Consider the following 22,659-nt stretch of genomic DNA (forward strand, 5'->3'; position numbering starts at 1 on the left):
AGAGGCAGACCGTTGTCATTGGAAACAGGATTTGACAATGGCAATTCGAATTTGTGTCTTGGCTTGATATCAAAGCACTGAAAGGGCTTGTCATTGTACTGTGCAGGGGCGGACTGGGACCAGAAATCGGCCCTGGAATTTCTAACACAAGTAAAAAAAAAATCCCCCCTTGAGGCCCCCACACCAGACATTTATTTTCCCCTTGAGGCCTCCATTACTAGCCAGATAATTATCATTTTGCGCAATAAAACCAAGTTAGACAGACCCACTGCGCTAAAAATAGACCAACCCATCTGGCATTTGCCTGTCATGCCACTAGTACTGTGTGTTCTATTTTACTATTTTACTGAGGTACTTCAATGACACTTGAGAACATCTCATTTTTTTGCTTTGATTAGGGATGCACGATATATCGGTGAACATATCGGAATCAGACGATATTAGCTAAAAATACCAACATCAGTATCGGCAATGTCTAGTTTAACGCCGATTTGCAAAACCAATGTCAAAGCTGACGTGCATACCTATATAATGTACAGTTGAAGTCGTAAGTTTACATACACTTAGGTTGGAGTCAATAAAACTCGTTTTTCAACCGCTCCACAATTTTCTTGTTAACAAACTATAGTTTTGGCAAGTCGGTTAGGATATCTACTTTGTATGACACAAGTCATTTTTCCAACAATTGTTTTCAGACAGATTATTTCACTCATTATTTCACTCTGTATCACAATTCCAGTGGGTCAGAAGTTTACATACACTAAGTTGACTGTGCCTTTAATCTACCCATCGTGGCCATAAGAAGTTAAACAGCTTGGAAAATTCCAGAAAATTATGTCATGGCTAGAAGTTTCTGCTAGGCTAATTGAGATAATTTGAGTCAATTAGAGGTGTACCTGTGGATGTATTTCAAGGCGTACCTTCAAACTCAGTGCCTCTTTGCTTGACATCATGGGAAAATCCAAAGAAATCAGCCAAGACCTCAGAAAACAATTCTGGTTCATCCTTGGTAGCAATTTCCAAATGTCTGAAGGTACCACGTTCATCTGTACAAACAATAGTACGCATGTATAAACACATGGGACCACGCAGCCGTCATACCGGTCAGGAAAGAAACGTGTTTTGTCTCCTAGAGATTAACATACTTTGGTGCGAGAAGTACAAATCAATTACAGAACAACAGCAAAGGGCCTTGTGAAGATGCTGGAGGAAACGGGTACAAAAGTATCTATATCCACAGTAAAACGAGTCCTATATCGACATAACCTGAAAGGCCGCTCAGCAAGGAAGAAGCCACTGCTCCAAAACCGCCATAAAAAAGCCAGACTACGGTTTGCAACTGTACATGGGGACAAAGATTGTACTTTTTGGAGAAATGTCCTCTGGTCTGATGAAACAAAAATAGAACTGTTTGGCCAAAATGACCATCGTTATGTTTGGAGGAAAAAGGGGGATGCTTGCAAGCCGAAGAACACCATCATGTCCGTGAAGCACGGAGGTGGCAGCATCATGTTGTGGGGGTGCTTTTCTGCAGGAGGGACTGGTGCACTTCTCAAAATAGATGGCATCATGAGGCAGGAAAATTGTGGCTATATTGAAGCAACATCTCAAGACATCAGTCAGGATATTAAAGCTTGGTAGCAAATGGGTCTTCCAAATGGACAATGACCCCAAGCATACTTCCAAAATTGTGGCAAAATGGTCAAGGTTGGAGTGGCCATCGCAAAGCCCTGGCCTCAATCCTATAGACAATTTGTGGGCAGAACTGAAAAAGCGTGTGTGAGCAAGACCTTCAAACCTGACTCAGTTACATCAGCTCTGTCAGGAGAAATGGGCCAAAATGCATCTAACTTATTGTGGGAAGCTTGTGGAAGGCTACCCGAAACATTTGACCCAAGTTAAACAATTTCAAGGCCATGCTACCAAATACTAATTGAGTGCATGTACTTTTTTGACCCACTGGGAATGTGATAAAATAAATTAAAGCTGAAATAAGTAATTCTCTCTATTTTAAGAATGTGAAATGTCTGAATAATAGTTTAAGTGTTGATCCTAACTGACCTAAGAAGGGAATTTTTACTAGGATTAAATGTCAGGAATTGTGAAAAAACTGAGTTTAAATGTACTTGGCTAGGGTGTATGTAAACTTCCGACTTCAACTGTAGATACATGACGTAATGACGCCACGTAAAACTTTGCGCTACATGTGTAACACAATATTCCCAACCTAGCCCACAATGTCTGCTGTGTGGATTGAGCAGTCAACAAGTCGAGCAGTTATTTGAAATAGTAAGACAATTTCAGCGAGACAACTCAGTCGAAATTCATTAAAGCCAAGAAAATAGAATTCATTGCCCTTGTCAGTCAACCGTTCTCATTCGTGGGTGATGTTAGCTTTCACCGACTGGGCGAGCACCAATACACATAACCAAGTGCGCTATTTTTCAGATATTGCCCTAACGGAGTTAAACAGTAATAGTGTCACTGCTATTAGCTTCACTACATGCATACTCATCGCTGCAACTCCCGTATGGACTCGGGAGAGGGGAAGGTCGAGAGCCGTGCGTCCTCCGAAACACAACCCAACCAAGCCACACTGCTTCTTGACACAATGCCCACTTAACCCTGAAGCCATCCTCACCAATGTGTCGGAGGAAACACCATGCACCTGGCGACGTACACTGCGCCCTGCCCGCCACAGGAGTTGCTAGTACGCGATGGGGCAATGACATCCCTGCCGGCCAAACCCGGACGACGCTGGGCCAATTGTGCGCCTCCCCATGGGTCTCCCGGACATGGCCAGCTGCGACAGAGCCTAGACTCAACCAGAATCTCTAGTGGCATAGCTAGCACTGTGATGCAGTGCCTTAGACCACTGCGCCCCTCGGGAGGCCATAGTAGACTTAACTAAAGAGATCCATCAAGACGCTTTAATATTCTGGGGGAATTGTTGATTTGAAGTTGAGCAATATTCCAATTGTAGGCCTATTTCTGTAAAGTGGTAGTGAAATCAATCTGCCATAATTAATGAATGTGTTAGGTAGTTATATACAATTAAAAGTTACATGTTTATTGTAATTCAACGACCACTTATGTCTTTCTAGTTCAGTACAATATGTTGGTATTGAAGTCAAATCAAATCAAAGTACATGTTTAATAACTTAATGTGATGTAACATTAAAATTCTGAATACAGGGTAAAACAAAAGAGAACAGAAAACGTTCATGGTTGTCCCAAGCTATAATCCAGTGATTCCCTAACAAACCACCTCCCTTCAGGATGACACTTAGAGATAAGGTTTCTGGAGACTCTCTCGGCCAAATACATTTTAGCAGCGCCCCCACCCCTCATCGTTCTGTAGCAATTCTCTCTCGCTGTATCCCAATCACAAATAAAACCATTTTAATAAATTATCCAACCAAAATGTAGAATGACAGTCCTTAGTGCTGACTTTGAGTCTAGGACTCGAATTCCAGCTTCTCAATTTAGCACACATCATCCCTGTTTATGAACAATTGCTGGTAATGACTTCTCATTACAGCCCTTTTTTGTCCCTGTTTTGCTGTCACGAGTGGCCTGGTAATAAAAGATCAGTATCTCAATGTATTCTTAGTCTAAATAGTTAGCAGGGTGTATATCACCCCCCCACACACTTTCCTTCACCCGACACTTATCATTCTAGCGTGTCTTCTTCAGATAGCATTTACAGTTCATTTTCCCAACGGAACATTTGCCTGTGACATTTCATGGCCCTTGATAATGTCCCAATTCTTAATATCCAAGTAGATGGTTCCGTTTCTCCCATGTACACGAGTCTCACCTGAGCTGTTCTCTCTCTCTCTCCACACTCACTCCACAGGTGCTCTCAGCACCCCGGCCCTGGTTTATGGCTCGGACTCAGATAGGAGTGGTAAAAGTCACTGTCTCTCATTGCACGCCTTTGTCGCTCTTTCGTCAGCCGGTTAGGGAGGGTTTTGTGGTTTACACACACTCTGTGGTCAAATTATTCCTACCATGCATTAAGACACTATCTGACCACCTTCCCATGATAACCTCAAAGTACAGATCATAACAATAGTTTAGTTCATTTAATTTCTGTTTCAGGAAATCCAGACAAACATTGACTATATGATGAATTTTGACATTAACCTTTTCTTCATAACATTATCTCAACGACAAATGTCAAAAAGCATAACGTATTGTTACGGCTAAAACCATTTTTCTAAATTAGTACATACTCCTTTATTCTACTGGCGACCTCTCGGGAGAGTTACCAGATTATGAAGTTAGCACCCTAACCACTCACAGAATTCCACACTCCATTATCCAATCTGATAAAATTTGTATCAATACAAAAACACAAAATGAAATCAGCAATACATATATCACAATCCATTTAAAAAAATGGTCATCCCTTATTAACATTTTCCTTTCTATAAGCAGACTGGACACTGTACCACTGTATAAGTACACAAGGACCAGGACCTCAGGGAACTGGTAATTTTCCCCTTTGGAACATGTGATTCAAAAACATGTTAAATCAAAAATAAACAAATTCAAATAACTAATCAACTTAGAATTACAACTCTTTAACTCCCTACGGAAATAATAATCTCCTAAAGTAATGGTACAATTTGGATCGAGACTGGTGTTTCTCATTCATTTTATAATTAAATCCCCGTGTTCCGTTAATTTCTAGTGAGGTTGATCATTGCTCACGAGAATTTTTTAGGATACAGGGCATTCGACACCATTAAAATGTTTCCTCCACCTTTTCTTTCCTTGTCTTCAGAAACAATTTAAGTACCTTTTCAAAAAATTCCATCCTTATGCATTCCCAATTTAACTGAATTGAAAAGACCCCAGCCAATAAATCGCACAGTATCAATACACCACTAAACGCACATTCGGAACCAGTAAATGGTGTGTGCGTGCTAGTGAACCGTAGGTCCAGATCACACATGAACCGGCCTCACTTATTATCTTGAACTCGTTTATGGCCTAATCCAATTACATTAATACCTCAAACTGCCAAATATCACTAACTGCTCTCCTCCCTCAATCTCAGGGGACCTTCCAAATCAAAATAATGAAACCGCTCTTTTGGAAAAGTGTACATTCCATTAGCATTCACTATGCAACATTTTAATCAGCAATCCAAAAGTATTAATTATAAACTAAACCTGTTAATTGTAAATTCACTGTCCTTACTCCAATCATGAAATGTTTGTTTTAATCCACCCCATTATTTATTTAGCATGTACTATTTAGCATGTACTTAGACACGGCGACATTATCTTACCACCGAGTCTAACACTGGTCTTCTTACCTCATTATTCTCCATAACCACCACATAAAACATTTTAAATTTCATTTTAGGTTTGGTAACCCCTATACCAATTCCTCGTGACCCCTCCACCCTTTCGAACATTCTAGAATAAATTCCAGAATAAGACTACATAAAACGTAAATCTATTTAAAAATAAAACCACAAAATGTCTCATGATATCAGAAAAAACTAAACAAGGCATTCAGAGTTTGCAAGGAGTGTTTAGCCATCTAATTTAAATGTGTTACCTTTAGAGTCCATTCCCCTGGCATTTCGCCTAGATTCTTCAACCCAAAATAAGTTTTCCTGTGGCAAATTTAGCCAATTTCCCATTGTAAGGAATCCGCAATATTTCATCCCTGGCTTCTACTAAAAAGTTAGGTAAAACGTGATCTCATACGTCTTCCTTCACATAGAAACTGTAATTTCTATGAATCATTAATCGATTGAACAGAGCCTATACACCGCTAGGTGAAAGTGTAATTCCTGCTACTTTCCGGAGGACTTTCAGGAGTTTTTCAGTCTTTTTGTCCCAGCTTTGATGCACCTGTGCTGACCTCGCCTTCTGGATGGAAGCAGCAATCTTTTTTGCCTTCCTGTGACATCGGGTGTTGTAGGTGTCCTGGAGGGCAGGTAGTGTGCCCCTGGTGATGCGATGTGCAGACCGCATCACCCTCTGAAGAGCCCTGCGGTTGTGGGCGTTTCAGTTGCCATACCAGTCAGTGATGCAGCGCGACAGGATGCTCTCAATTGTGTACCTGTAAAAGTTAGTGAGGGTTTTCGGAGACGAGCCAAATTGTTCAGCCTCTTGAGGTTAAAGAGGCACTGTAGCGCCTTCTTCACTACACGGTCTGTGTGCGTGGACCATTTCAGTTTGTCGGTGATATGTACACGAGGAACAAAAAACTTCCCACCACCTCCACTGCTGTCCCGTCGATGTGGATAGGGGGGTTCTCCCTTTGCTGTTTCCTGAAGTCCACAGTCATCTCTTGCTATGCAGACATTGAGTGAGGTTATTTTCCTGACACCACACTCCAAGGGCCCTCCCCTCCTCCCTGTAGGCTGTCTTGTTGTTGTTGGTAGTCAAGCCTACCTCTGTAGTGTTGTCTGCAAACTTGATGATTGAGTTGGAGGTGTGCATGGCCACGCAGTCGTGGGTGAACAGGGAGTACAGGAGGGGGCTGAGAACGCACCCTTGTGGGGCCCCAGAGTTGAGGATCAGCGGAGTGGAGATGTTTCCTACCTTAAACACCTGGGGGCGGCCCGTCAGGAAGTCCAGGACCCAGTTGCACAGGGTGGGGTCGAGACGCAGGGTCTCAAGCTTAATGATGAATGTGAAAGGTACTATGGTGTTGAATGCTGAGCTGTAGTCAATGAACAGCATTCTTACATAGGTATTTCTCTTGTCCAGATGGGATAGGGCAGTGTGATGGCGATTGCATCGTTTGTGGAGTGGGTCTAAGGTGGAGGTGATATGATCCTTGACTAGTCTCTCAAAGCACTTCATGATGACAGAAGTGAGTGCTACAGGACGATAGTTATTTAGTTCAGTTACCTTAGCTTTCTTGGGAACCTGAACAATGGTGGCCATCTTGAAGCATGTGGGGACAGCAGACTGGGATAGGGATTGATTGAATATGCCCGTCAACACACCAGCCAGCTGGTCTGTGCATGTTCTGAGGACGTGGCTAGGGATGCCGTCTGGGCCGGCAGCCTTGCAAGGGTTAACATGTTTAATTTATTTTACTCACGTTGGCCACGGAGGAGGAGAGCCCACAGTCTTTGGTAGCGGGCCGTGTTGGTGGCACTGTATTGTCATGAAAGAGCGCAAAGAAGTTGTTTAATTTGTCTGGGAGCAAGACGTCGATGTCCACAACGAGGCTGGTTTTCTTTTTGCAATCCGTGATTGTCTGTAGACCCTGCCACATATGTCTTGTGTTCGAGCCTTTGAATTCCGACTCCACTTTGTCTCTATAACATAACATTGAAGGTTGTGCAATGTATCAACAATATTTAGACTTAGGGTTGCCACCCGTTTGAGAAAATACGGAATGGTTCTGTTTCACTGAAAGAATAAACATTTTGTTTTTGAAATGATAGTTTCCGGATTTGACCATATTAATGACCAAAGGCTCGTATTTCTGTGATTATTATAATAAAGTCTATGATTTGATATTTGATAGAGCAGTCTGGCAATACTAAAGTGTCTATTAGAACATCCAATAGTCAAAGGTATGTGAAATACAAATGGTATAGAGAAATAGTTGACGAGTCATAATTCCTATAATAACTGCAACCTAATGTTTCTTTACTGGGAATATTGAAGAACTGGGAATATTGAACTATCAGCTTTCATATGTTCTGAGCAAGGAACTTAAACGTTAGCTTTTTTACATGGCACATATTGCACTTTTACTTTCTTCTCCAACACTGTGTTTTTGCATTATTTAAACCAAATTGAGCATGTTTCATTATTTATTTGAGACTAAATGGATTTTATTTATGTATTATATTAAGTTAAAATAAGTGTTCATTGTTCATTCAGTATTGTTGTAATTGTCATTATTACAAATATATATATATATATTAAAATCGTCGGAGTAATCAGTATCGGCTTGTTTTGGTCCTCCAATAATCGGTATCGGCGTCGAATAATCATAATCGGTTGACCTCTAGTTACAATCCCGGATATCTCTTTGGAAAGCAACTCTTGCCCTAATTTCGGCGACTTTGTTAACCTCTTTGGGGTATGTGGGACGCGTCCCACCTGGCCAAAAGCCAGGGCAAATGCAGAGCGCCAAATTCAAATAAATTACTATAAAAATCAAACTTTCATTAAATCACACATGCAAGATAGCAAATGAAAGCTACACTTGTTGTGAATCTAGCCAACGTCAGATTTCAAAAAGGCTTTTCGGGCGAAACCAAACAATGCTATTATCTGAGGATAGCACCTCCATAAACAAAGAGAAAGCATATTTCAACCCTGCACAACGCAGAAATAAAAATATAATTAATGTCTTACCTTTGACGAGCTTCTTTTGTTGGCACTCCAATATGTCCCATAAACATCACAAACAGTCCTTTTGTTCGATTAATTCCATCAATATATATCCAAAATGTCCATTTATTTGGCGCGTTTGATCCAGAAAAACACCGGTTCCAACTTGCTCAACGTGACTACAACATATCTCAAAAGTTACCTGTAAACTTTGCCAAAACATTTCAAACTACTTTTGTAATACAACTTTAGGTATTTTTATACTTAAATAATCGATAAAATGTAAGACTGTGTTCAATACAGGAAGAAAACAAACTGAAGCATGCTTTCTGGTCACGCGCCTCTATCTAACAGTACACTTCAAGTGACCCTTGTTCAAGATGGCTGTACTTCTTCATTACACAAAGGAATAACCTCAACCAATTTCTAAAGACTGTTGACATCCAGTGGAAGCGATAGGAACTGCAAGAAGGTCCCTTAGAAATCTGGATTCCCAATGAAAACACATTGAAAAGCGTGACCTAAAAAAAAAAAAAAAAAATCTGAATGGTTTGTCCTCTGGGTTTTGCCTGCTAAATAAATTCTGTTTATACTCAGACATGATTCAAACAGTTTTAGAAACTGCAGAGTGTTTTCTATCCAAATCTTCTAATAATATGCATATCTTGTCTTCTGGGGATGAATAGCAGGCAGTTGAATTTGGGCATGCATTTCCTCCGGACGTGAAAGTACTGCCCCCTGTCACCAAGAAGTTAACTAGGGACTGGACATTAGCGAGTAATATACTTGGAAGTGGTGGGTGATGTATGTGCATCCGAAGGAAGACCGCTCCTCTAGAAGACTGCTAGAAGACCGCTCCTCCTCCGGCGTTGTTTTGGGTCGGCCTCTGTAATCAGTTCAAATGCCCTGGAAGGTGCAGACAAAGGATCCGCTTTGGGAAAGTTGTATTCCTGGTCATTGTGCTGGTAAGTTGACGTCTCTCTGATATCCAGTAATTCTTCCCGGCTGAATGTAATAACACTTAAGGTTTTCTGGGCTAACAATGTAAGAAATAATACATAAAAAAACTAAATAATGCACAGTTTCCGAAGGACTTGAAGCGAAGCACAGTTAGAGATGGCAGCTATCTTTCTTTTCTCATTCAGTGCGTAAATAAGCGTGTGGCATGTTGCTATTCAAATTTAATCTTTCTTGCTGACTGTTGATGTTCAAATGTCACCTCAGTGAAATACCCACAACAATCAACCTTGTACTGGTCTTGTCCTAATGGATACAATATTTCCTTTTAGAATGTATTGTAGGCAATACTAATGTTTCTGTTTTCTTGTTGCTCTCCCATGCAGGTTTCCTGTTTGGTCAATGGGATGTTAGAGGTCTGGAGGCGTGCCAGAACTGAAGGAGCATGGTGAAGCACCAACCCCTGCAGGTTTACGAGAGGCAGCTGTGTTTGTCATGTCTCACAGGGATCTATGGGTGCCGGTGGAAACGGTACCAACGGTCACATGATGACACCACCAAGGTGAGTTCTGCCTAGCAGACCTTACGTTTGTACCTAAATGACCATAATGGACATGGCATATTGGTGTTGGTATATGGAAGTTAGTAATTTCTGGAAGATCTATTATCGGCCAAATGTCAGTTGGTTGACTGGAGCGAGTGTAATCGAATGGTACCAGACAGTCCACTTTTATTTTTTTTCGTTCCAAGTTCACTGCAGGATTACAGCACCACACTGCATCTTATATCTCACTATTAATTAAAAACACTCTAATTTGGCGTGTCTGTGAGAGCGTGCAGTGCATGTGGGAAGGATTCCTCCCTTATGCCATCCATTACCCATGCCCCATCTTTCAAGATGCATTTATAAAAAGCCATGTAGACCCACTGTTCCCTGGGCGCCGAATATGTGGATGTCAATTATGCCAGCCCCCCCCCCCCCCCCCCCCCCCCGCACCTCTGATTCAGAGGGGTTGTTTTAAATGCGGAAGACACATTTCAGTTGAGTGCATTCAGTTGTACAGCTGACTAGGTATCCCCTTTTCCCTTTCCCATCCCGTAATAACCTGTCCTTGGGCTGTCACTGGAGGTGCCTTTGGCCTTGCAGAGCACCTACATGTCCTGGAACTGTGTTTAAGTCTGTACGTGCTGCAGATAGTATTCCATTTTTTTTATCAAGCATTCAGAGCCTCCCCTTGGTCACATTCATCGCAGTCTTTATTTGTTTAAGTAGGTTTTCTATAATGCCAAGTTGCCCTGGTCTGTCAGATTTAGTACCATATGGTAATTGGAGCACAATAGTCCACCATCATCTAGCTAGCCTGAGACAAGTAGACAGAGCTGAGAGGGCTGAAACCTGTGTGTGAAATATAACGTACCGTAAATGTTTTAAGTGGCATAGAAATGTGATATACAGTGCCTTCGGAAAGTATTTAGACCACTTGACTTTTTCCACATTTTGTAACATTACAGCCTTATTGCAAAATGTGTTTAAAAAGAAAAGTTAATAATCAATCTGAACACAATACCCCTTAATGACAAAGGAAAAACAGGTTTTTGTAAATGTTTGCAAATTTATTAAATTAGAAACTGATATCACATTTACTTAAGTATTCAGACCCTTTACTCAGTACTTTGTTGAAAGCACCATTTGGTAACGATTACAGCAGGGTGTCTTATTGGTTATGACGCTAGAAGCTTGGCACACCTGTGTTTGGGTAGTTTCTGCAATTATTTTCTGAAGATCCTGTGCACCTGAAGGATGATCAATGGAAACAGGATGTACCTGAGCTCATCGCAAAGGGGCTGAATATTTACGAAAATAACGTGTTTCTATTTTTTATATACATTTGTAAAAATGTCTAAACCTGTTTTCTCTTCGTCATTATTGAGTATTGTGTGTAGATTTGAAATGTATGGAAGGATCCATACGGGGAGGGAGAAAGGTAAAACGCATCAATCAGTCAAATGTATGTATAAAGCCCTTCTTACATCAGCTGATGTCACAAAGTGCTGTACAGAACCCTAACCCCAGCCTAAAACCCCAAACAGCAAGCAATGCAGGTGTAGAATCACGGTGGCTAGGAACAACTCCCTAGAAAGGCTGGAACGTAGGAAGAAACCTAGAGAGGAACCAGGCTATGAGGGGAGGCCAGTCCTCTTCTGGCTGTGCCGGTGGGGATTATAACAGAACATGGCCAAGATGTTCAAATGTTTATAGATGACCAGCAGGGTCAAGTAATAATAATCACATTGGTTGTAGAGGGTGCAACACCTCAGGAGTAAATGTCAGTCGGCTTTTCATAACCGATCATTCAGAGTATCTATACCGCTCCTGCTGTCTCTAGAGAGTTGAGCAGCAGGTCTGAGACAAGGTAGCATGTCCGGTGAAACTGGAGCAGCAGCACAACCAGGTGGACTGGGGACAGCAAGGAGTCATCAGGCCAGGTAATCTTGAGGCATGGTCCTAGTGCTTAGGTTTTCTGAGAGAAAGAGACAGGATACTTAAATTCACACAGGACACTGGATAAGACAGGAGAAATACTTCAGATATAGCAGACTTACCCTATCCCCCCGACACCAACTACTGCAGCATAAATACTGGAGGCTGAGACAGGAGGGGTCGGGAGACACTGTGGTCCCATCCGACGATACCCCTGGACAGGGCCAAACAGGCAGGATATAACCCCACCCACTTTGCCAAAGCACAGCCCTCACACCACTAGAGGGATATCTTCGACCACCAACTTACTATCCTGAGACAAGGCCAAGTATAGCCCACAAAGATCTCCCCCGTGGCACGAACCCAAGGGGGGGCGCCAACCCGGACAGGAAGATCGCATAAACCTTGCCTGGTTCACCAACTACTTCACAGACAGAGTTCAGTGTGTCAAATCAGAGGGCCTGTTGTCCAGACCTCTAGCAGTCTCAATAGGGGTACCACAGGGGTCAATTCTCAGGCTGACTCTTTTCTCTGTATATATCAACGATGTTGCTCTTGATGTGGGTGATTCCCTGATCCACCTCTATGCAGACGACACCATTCTGTATACATCTGACCCTTCTTTGGACACTGTTAACTAATCTCCAAACGAGCTTCAATGCCATACAACACTCCTTCCGTGGCCTCCAACTGCTCTTAAACGCTAGCAAAACAAAATGCATGCTTTTCAACCGTTCGCTGCCCGCCCGTCCAGCAGCAATACTCTGGACGGTTCTGACTTAGAATATGTGGACAACTTACAAATACCTAGGTGTCTGATTAGACTGTAAACTCTGCTTCCACATGAAGCATCTCCAATCCAAAATTAAATCAAGAATCGGCTTCCTATTTCGCAACAAAGCATCCTTCACTCACGCTGCCAAACATACCCTCGTAAAACTGTCTATCCTACTGATCTTCGGCGATGTCATTTACAAAATATCTTCCAATACTCTACTCAGCAAACTGCATCCAGTTATCACAGTGCCATCCGTTTTGTCACCAAAGCCCAATATACTACCCACCACGGCGACCTGTATGCTCTAGTCGGCTGGCCCTCGCTACATATGGCTCCAGGTCATTTATAAGTCTATGCTAGGTCACTCGTCACTCAGCTCACTGGTCACGGTAACAACACCCACCCGTAGCACGCGCTCCAGCAGGTATATCTCACTGGTCATCCCCAAAGCCAACATCTCCTTTGGCCGCCTTTCCTTACAGTTCTCTGCTGCCCATGACTGGAACGAATTGCAAAAATCACTGAAGCTGGAGACTTATTTCCCTTACTAACTTTAAACATCAGCTATCTGAGCAGCTAACCGATCACTGCAGCTGTACATTGCCCATCTGTAAATAACCCACCCAATCTACTTACCTCATCCCCATGTTGTTTTTATTTACTTTTCTGCTCTTTTGTACACCAGTATTTCTACTTGCACATCATCTGCTCATCTATCACTCCAGTGTTAATTTGCTAAATTGTAATTACTCCGCTACCATGGCTTATTTATTGCCTTACTCCTCACCATTTGTGCACTCTATATATACATTCTTTTTTCTCCATTGTGTTATTGACTTTACGCTTGTTTATTCCATGTGTAACTTTGTTGTTTGTGTTGCACTGCTTTGCTTTATCTTGGCCAGGTTGCAGTTGTAAATGAGAACTTGTTCTCAATCAGCCTACCTGGTTAAATAAAATGAAATTAACTCAGCCCACTACCCGGCATGGTAGACCACCAGTAAGCCAGTGACTCAGCCCCTGTAAATACGGTTTGAGGCAGAGAATCCCAGTGGAGAGAGGGGAACCAGCCAGGCAGAGAGAGCAAGGGCGGTTCGTTGCTCCAGTGCCTTTCCGTTCACCTTCACACCCCTGGGCCAGACTACACTCAATCATAGGACCGACTGAAGAGATGAAAACTCTCTAAAGACTTAAAGGTCGAGACCGAGTCTGCCTACCCTACATGGGTAGGCAGACCATTCCATAAAAATAGAGCTCTGTAGGAGAAAGCCCTGCCTCCAGCTGTTTGCTTAGAAATTCTAGGGACAGTAAGCAGGTCTGCGTCTTGTGACCGTAGCGTATGTGTAGGTATGTACGGCAGGACCAAATCGGAAAGATGGGTAGGAGCAAGCCCATATAATGCTTTGTAGGTTAGCAGTAAAACCTTAAAATCAGCCCTAGCCTTAACAGGAAGCCATTGTAAAGAGGCTAGCACTGGAGTAATATGGTCACATTTTTGGTTCTAGTCAAGATTCTAGCAGTGGTGTTTAGCATTATTGAAGTTTATTTAGTACTTTATCTGGGTAGCCGGAAAGTAGAGCATTGCAGTAGTCTAACCTCGAAGTGATAAAAACATGAATACATTTTTCTGCATCATTTTTGGACAGAAAGTTTATGATTTTTGCAATGTTACGTAGATGGAAACAGTTATATTTTAGATGACTGTACAACCATCAAGATTAATGGTCAGATTCAACAGAAGATCTCTTTGTTTCTTGGGACCTAGAACTAGCATTTATGTTTTGTCCGAGTTTAAAAGTAGAAAAGTCCCTTCGGGTGTGGCATACAATTTGACACACTGTAACATGTATTGCAGTGGCATCCTACATCTCACGTGCACCTCAATCAAAAATATGTCCAAGTACCCTTTATTCTAGTTATAGGAATGACCTCTCGTCCTGTGAGCTTAGCATGCAAACTCTGCTGAGTGGTGGATGGATGAGCTAAACGTTTTGACCTTTCATTCCTACCCTATTTGCCCTCAGGAAGGTAATGCTGCATGAGTTCTTTAAATCTTCAGATAGATGGAGCACATTCATGTTTGACAGGTCGAAGGCCACATGGAGAATTTTTTTTCATCCTTTGGTGGGAATAGGATCCTGTGGCTGTGTTTCCTGTTGTCTCTGAGACTGGTAGATATGGTACTGCAGAGTCAGCTGTGTGTTTGTGTGTCGCCTTGGCCACCATGGTCATGTGTGGCGGGCGCGTTGGCCCACTGGGGGAGAATTGGCCAATCAGCAGCCTGTCTGTGTATAGTACCACAGGATTATATTGGACCTGCTGTGGTGCTACTCTGTGTGTTTACCAGTCTCCTCCTTTGCCAGAATCTGCATCCCAACCTCAGACCCCCACTATGCCATGTTTCAGTAGCATATTTTTCTGTTTCCTCCCATGAGCCTATTATTATGGAAGTACTGTACTTTTGAATGCTGCTAACTAAGCATGAATAACTTCAGTATAATGAATAAAAACTCAGTAAAAGTATAACTGTAAAAATTAAGTTAAATTGGATGTCTACAGTCTACAAATTGGCATTACATTTTTTTTGCGTTTTGTGTAACTTATTTTTTTACTTATTGTGTACATAATGTTTCTGCTACAGTCTATGACCGAAAAATAACTTCTATGACATCAGAAAAACGATTACTCACCACGGACTGGAAGACATTTTTTCTTTTAATGAGTCCGACGAGAAGGATATCCTGCTTTCACTTGAACAGGCCCAGATCCAAGCCTATTGGCTGTCCTTCTGAGAAGCCGGGGGCGAGCGAGTAAACTCCCACTGCCATCTGTTCTTCTTGCTAACGTGCAATCATTAAAAAATCTAATTGATGACCGATTTATTAAGATTATCCTACCAACCAAGATTATCCTACCTTCGTTCGGTCACCAAGACGTGTCCAAACGAAGAAATGGACAATATAGAGCTGGTGGAATTTTCAATGCACCGGCAGAACAGAGACACTACCTCTGGAAAGACAAGGGATGGGGGGGTGTGTCTTTCTGTCAATAACAGCTGGTACATGATGTCTAATATTAAAGAAGTCTCGAGGTATTGCTCACCTGAGGTAGAGTACCTTATGTTAAGTTGTCGACCAAACTATCTACCAAGAGTTCTCATCTGTATTATTCGTAGCAGTCTATTTACCACTACAGGACTGTTTTGCTAGCACAGACTGTAATGTGTTCCGGGATTTATCCAATGGCATTGAGGAATACACCACCTCAGTCATCATTGCCTTCATCAATAAGTGTATTGATGATGTCTTCCCCACAGTGACTGTACGTACATATCCCAACCAGAAGCCATGGACTACAGGCAATGTCCGCATCGAGCTAAAGGCTAGAGCTGCCTCTTTAAAGGAGTGGGAGACTAATCCGGACGCTTATAAGAAATCCAGCTATGCCCTCAGACGAACCATCAAACAAGCAAAGCGTCAAGACAGGATTAAGATTGAATCCTACTACTTTGACAGGCTGGTCATGGCTCACATCAACAGCATCCTCCCAGACACCCTAGACCCATTCCAAATCGCATACCGCCCCAACAGATCCACAGATGACGCAATCCCAATCGCACTCCACACCGCCCTCCACACCGCCCTTTCTCACCTGGACAGAAAGAACCACTATGTGAGAATGCTGTTTATCGACTACAGCTCAGCATTCAACACCATAGTGCCCACGAAGCTCATCACTAAGCTAAGGATTCTGGGACTAAACACCTCCCTCTGCAACTGGATCCTGGACTTCCTGACGGGCCGCCGCTAGGTGGTAAGAGTAGGCAACAATATGTCTGCCACTCTGATCCTTATAACTGGGGCCCTTCAGGGGTGTGTACTTTGTCCCCTCCTGTATTCCCTGTTCACCCACGACTGTGTGGCCAAACACAACTCCAACACCATCAAGTTTGCTGATGACACAACAGTGGTAGGCCTGATCACCGACAACGATGAGACGGCCTATATGGAGGATGTCAGAGAACTGGCAGTGTGGACAACAACCTCTCCCTCAATGTAAGCAAGACAAAGGAGCTGATCGTGGACTACAGGTAAAGACGGGCCGAACAGGCCCCCATTTAACATTGACGGGGCTGTAGGGGAGCAAGTCGAGGGTTTCAAGTTCTTTGGTGTCCACATCACCAATTATTTATTATGGTCCAAACATACCAAGACAGTTGTGTACACGACAAAACCTTTTCCCTCCCAGGAGACTGAAAAGATTTGGCATGGGCCCCCAGATCCTCAAAAGGTTCTACAGCTGCACCATCGAGAGCTTCCTGACCGGTGGCATCACTGTCTGGTTTGGCAACTGCACGTCATCTAAGGCGCTACAGAGGGTAGTGCGAACGGCCCAGTACTTTACTGGGGCCAAGCTTCCTGCCATCCAGGACCTATATAATAGGCGGTGTCAGAGGAAAGCCCATAAAATTGTCAGAGACTCCAGTCACCCAATTTATAGACTGATTTCTCTGCTACCGCCACGGCAAGAAGTACCGGAGAACCAAGTCTAGGACCAAAAGCCTCCCCAACAGTGGTTAGAGCGTTGGACTAGTAACTGGAAGGCTGCAAGTTCAAATCCCCGAGCTGACAAGGCACAAATCTGTCGTTCTGCCCCTGAACAGGCAGTTAACCCACTGTTCCTAGGCCGTCATTAAAAATAAGAATTTGTTCTTAACTGACTTGCCTGGTAAAATAAAATAAATAAAAAAATACCCCCCCCCGCCTTTGTATAGTGCCCCGCTGTATGTTGCCTCGCTATTGTTACTTTTATTATTACTTTGTTATTTTAGCCTACTTGGTAAATTATATATATTTTAACTGCACTGTTGGTTAAGGGATTTTAAGTAAGCATTTCACGGTTAAGTCTACACTTGCTGTATTCAGCACATGTGGCAAATAAAGTTTGATTTGATGTCCATTTATGCAGCTCCAACAGTCGAGGCCCTAGTGCTACAGCACCAAAGGGTCTCTGCAGAGATGGACTGACATCCAGGCCAACACTGAATATAATTGTGTCCCACATGGCAGAACAGACACACAGTCCCACACAAAGTCCTGGCCTACATTGTGAACCATTTTTGTTCTCTTTCAAATGAACAGGATGACTTTAAAGGGATACCTAGGGATTTAGGCAACGAGGCCCTTTATCTACTTCCCAGTCTGATGATCTCGTGGATACCATTTTTATGTCTCTGTTTGGGGTTTGAAGGAAGTTGCTAACTAGTGTTGGGGAATAATCAGAATTAGTTGGTAACATAGGTAAGATGTTTTATATTCATCATATGTTTGTAAGTTACTTCTCATCAGAATGTGTTTGTATAATACTGTGGCGGGGTTGCAGTATCTGTTCTATGTCAAGACTAAGTTGCTTGGGCCGGAGAGAGGGGAAAGGTCAAGCGTGTATCTCTTGGCTCCACATAGTCTGTGTGCCAGTCAGTGTGTCTCTGTGATCTTGTCAAGATAGGATGGATTTGATATATGCCTGTTGATATGGAGGATTGGTTTATGGTTCTGAGTTTGAGAAAACAACATAGTTTAGGAGACAAAGCTGAACGATATATTATGCCTATGCTGTCTGGCTATGTGTGTGTCTTTGCTATAAAGGATCTCAGTTGCAATGTGTAAGGGACTCTCAGAGAATTCATTGATAGACACTGAATTGATCTGAGAGTCACAGGGTTGTGATAGAGCTCATATAATTAAAGATGGACTTTTGTGATAACTAACTCTGACTTGTGTGTGGTTTGCTCTCATGATTTGGTAAATAGAGGAAACTTCCACGACACTAGCGCTAGTGCAGTTGCTAACTAGCGCTAGTGCAGTTGCTAACTAGCGCTAGTGCAGTTGCTAACTAGCGCTAGTGCAGTTGCTAACTAGCGCTAGTGCAGTTGCTAACTAGCGCTAGCGCAGTAACTGGAAGTCTGAGTATCTGCTAGCAGATACCATGGACTTCTTCACTGTGCTAATTAGCCTTGGCTTGTGAAACTACCTCTAACTTCCTTCATACTGGACACAGAGCCATGAAAATGCTATCCACAAGTTCATCTGACTGGGGAAGTAGGTAAATAGCCTTATTGCCAAAATCTCAAAGTATCCATTTAACTATGGATGCTGTGCTGCCTTGTATTGGAGGCCTATAATCATCTCACATTGGCAGATCACCTGTTAAGTGTGCCAGCACTGCCTGGTCAGATGACATCATAGATGCATATTTAATAGCAAATGTTACCAATCAGTGTTGCTAATCAAAAGATCGATCACTTACATGATGTGATGTTTAAACATGACAGGCAGCGTCACTGAACCATTACCATGAGAGGTCTTAATGTGACATGGACTCGCTTCGTAATGCCCAGATTCAGAACAGAACAGAAGTGGTTGCTGTCGTCATCTCCCCTATGAGCTGGATAATAAACAGGCCAGTGTTCCTGAGCCTCCCTCTTTGTTAACTTGGTCTTTGAGTTAGTGGTTTGTAGAAAGGGTGGCCACGTCACTGGCACTGCAAGCTGATCTGCCCTCAGTAATAATTGAGTTTTTCCATTTAGCCAGTCTTTACCTGGAGCAGAATGGGTCTAGAAATAGGAACAAGCATAATTCTGTAGACTTGGTCTGTTAAATAAAATAGAGACACGTGAAACTGAAATCCTGTTCAAATAATTTGCTATCATCACTGTTTTATGGCGCAACTAAAGTCCGCACTAAACTAGAAAACCAGATGGGCAACATTCTAATATGGCAGGGAACATTCATGCAACATGCAGGGAGCATTCTCTTTGCTATCTTTTTCCTGTCTTCCTCTCAAGTCTTCCATTACTTCTTTAGTTCCCTGACAGAATAAAAGGTCAAAAGCTTCAACACCTCTGCAGAAAACACATTTACAGGCTGTCAGCTGTAGAAGTTACTGAGTAAACAAGCGTTAGGAGGATGTCTCTATATTCCTGTGGGACAGGGCCAAGAGGGCCTTGGAACACAAACCACGATGTGCAGTGATGGTGTTGGTGGGCCCAGGAGCGTTCTGTGATACAGGTGCGTATCCAGCACTCATCCTCAGACTTCTGTGTGATTCTCGACTAAACCAGCAGCCGCTAGGCTAGCTGAATGAGGGGTTGATGGTGGTCTGTCATGATCGTTAGTAAAGCTTTAGAGCGACTAGAAATCACAGTCCTAGGTTTTCTAATGTCTGATCATTTTAATGATGGAAATTTATTTTGATGGTAATTGAATTACGTGAAATGGAATTTGACTAATTTAAGCACTATGTTCATATAAGACATTCAGGTAAGCAATTATATTAATACCCTTTGGCGGAGGTCACGATCAATTGTCTTTGAAAACAAATTAACTGGTAACCTTTGTACTAATAGTGCCTTGTCTACCTGTCTCTATAGTTCAATAATCATATGTAAGCACCTTTCAGTCAGCCTGCACTCACATCCAGTAGTGCTGACATTCAAACAATTTCTCTCCAAAATATCTAGGGTATCATATTAGTTGTAGCTATGAGGTCAGCAGCTCCACAGAGCTGAAGAGGCCATTCTGTTCTATAATAAGTAAAGCCACGGCCAGTTGGTGCTCCTGACAGTTCTGTCATAACTGGAGAGAGGGTCGAGGACCAGAGGGCTGGAACCCTCTAACCCTGATCTTCTCAGGGCAATGTTGTTGGTCTGATAGGTGGGCCTTAGCTGGGTGGGGAAACACACTAATGATTTTGAGGGAGTTGTGAAGGGATTAGGGCTGTGATGAGCTGTGGGACATTCAGTGACAACCCCACCAGCTGCTGGTCTGGCCCAGGACAACAAGGGGACTGGGCAGACCACTGCCTGAGGAAAGGGTGGGTGATGGTGGGAAGGACTCTCGCTCGCTATCCCGGCCTGTGTACACCTGCTTCAGTCCCTAGTTGCATTCTTGAAAAAAACTAAATGTATTGAATATTTAAATCATACAATATACTTGCTGTGAAGCCGCTCAACAACTACATCACATTAGTCATCTAATGGACTCCCATCCAGAGCGACACACAGAAGCAAACAGGGTCAACGCCCTGCTCAAGGGCACATCGACAGATCTCCCACAAGGTCAAAAATGGGGACCCGATCCATCAGCCTCCGGCCCAAGCTCCCAACCGCCAGGCCACCAGCCCTCCAAGATCCCTCCCACAGTTCCCCAATAGCTGCCCCTCAACCATCAGAGACCCCTCCCACAATAAAATAATCCATTCCCCACCTCCAAGACCACCCCCCCCCCCCCCCAATAACCAAGAAAATGAACAAAAGACAAAGTGCTTTTAAGTGATGACATGTCTGCAATCTACTCCTCATATTTGGTTCTGAGAGACAGTGGAGGATCCTCAGATTTTTAGCAGTAATACGAGGGTTTACGGTTCCACAGAAGAGAATTATCCCCTGATCCTTTTCATCCCTCTATTTTTAGCCTCTGTTGGTCAATGAGGCTTAGGCTATGATGTATTCCATCCTTATTCAGGTGCCTGCCTGCCTGCCTGCCTAGTGCCCTTCAGACAAGCAGTACAGCAATTTTCATGACATTTCAAAAAATATAAATTTTTCCCGGTAGAGGAAAGTAATTTCCTCACCCAGCTCCCACTAGCAGAGTACAAGGCCGAATGAGTCGGCTCTGTTGGGCTTGAAAATCTCCCATTCAATACAATTTAAAACCTTTTATTTCCTCTCAGACCCATTAAATACTGTACTTTTACAAAAAAATATTCCTGACCTCTCTTGATTGGTAGATAAAATTGACCATTTAACCTCACTTGGACACGTTTTGTGATAAATATAACAAAAAGGTTTCATCCCTCATTTTTTAATGGAAGTTCAACATACTGTATGATTCAACAGACTACTAGATCTATTACACTCAGTACATTTTGAGTTGGTTCCTTGTTTCGGCTGTAGTCAGAAAGCAGTTTTTAATGCTATGGTGTCGGCTCTGGCCTGAAGGCATATGTTCCTCCCTAAATAAAGCAAGCCTTGCAGAATGCAAATGTGATATCAGGCAGGCAGGCAGGCCGTATCATGCCAGACATCTCTGATTTGATCAGCTCCTAAACAGCAGCAGAGAAGAACAGTGAGACAGGATTAATGTTCAGTCATACTGTACACGTTGCACATACTAAACAATGATGCTGGCTTGGCTGAATATTAATTGAAGGAATAAATGTGACAGCCAGCCTAATAATGCTCCAAACACGTTTGAAATTATATGTTCATTTGAAGCTTGAATTGCACATTATTTACATACACATTTATTGCACATTGTATGTAATCTTTGCCACTCACATAACTGGCCTGGCAACTTGATTAGCTCCCAAACAACCAGGTTAAAATGATCCCCAACGTTTTGTCTCCTTTGTTGTCCAAACACTACCTACTAATTGACAATCCAGTCCCTCTCCCAGGGGTGTCACCTCTGTAATCCATTTTGCCATCAGCACGTGAACAATGTCCCCTTGCATGACCTCAAGGTGTCCCTCTCCCAGATGTTTCTGGGTAGTCATTAAAAGCCAGGGGGACAGGGCCAGAGCAGTTGGATCAGTCAGCAGGGCCCAGTCAGACCCTAGCCTGCACCACAGGGACCACCTCCCTACCACAGGGTTAACCCTATGGTTACCTTGATGTCTGGCTTTCTCACGTTGCAATCAATAGGAGATTTGGAAGTGTAGCCATGTGAAACTAACTCTATGGTAACCGTTCTGGAGTCCGTAGTACTCTGATTTCTGAACCAGAGTGATTTTCTTAGTACGGTCATAGAAGGAAGTAGTAAATATAAAGAATAGCCTAATCTTCATGACTAATGTTCAAACTTGGACGTCAAACAGTAACAAGGTTCTGGTCTATATATAATAATAATAATTTAACATATGTTGTTTTCCTGTTTTTTATAATTACTTATCCGGAAGAGATTGGTGGCTAAAAAGAATCGTCACCTACAAATCCCACATGCTTCCTTCCCTCATACTACTATATTCTCAATCCCTGCCCCAAATCACCAAATCTGCCCCATCATGTTACGTAATAATCCTCATACCATCCCGAACATGTACTTTAGTGTCCC

The 22,659-nt window shown here is 42.8% G+C and overlaps 1 protein-coding gene across 3 annotated transcripts in view; it reads left to right on the plus strand.

Annotated features, from left to right (window-relative positions):
• LOC139382486 (glycerophosphodiester phosphodiesterase domain-containing protein 5-like) overlaps positions 1-22,659 on the plus strand; it is a 111,693-nt gene that overhangs the window by 42,831 nt on the left and 46,203 nt on the right. For 2 of the 3 annotated variants that reach the window (XR_011628645.1, XM_071126563.1), the window contains exon 2: positions 9,674-9,849. Coding sequence is in view for 1 of the 3 variants with exons in the window: in XM_071126563.1 (XP_070982664.1) it covers positions 9,733-9,849 (117 nt within the window). In the remaining 2 variants the exon portion in view is untranslated. Of the gene's footprint in view, positions 1-9,016; positions 9,296-9,673; positions 9,850-22,659 lie in introns of those variants that run through there. The other variant, XR_011628646.1, reaches the window with a different exon arrangement.

Source organism: Oncorhynchus clarkii, chromosome 24, assembly GCF_045791955.1.
Source record: "Oncorhynchus clarkii lewisi isolate Uvic-CL-2024 chromosome 24, UVic_Ocla_1.0, whole genome shotgun sequence".
NCBI lineage: Eukaryota > Metazoa > Chordata > Actinopteri > Salmoniformes > Salmonidae > Oncorhynchus > Oncorhynchus clarkii.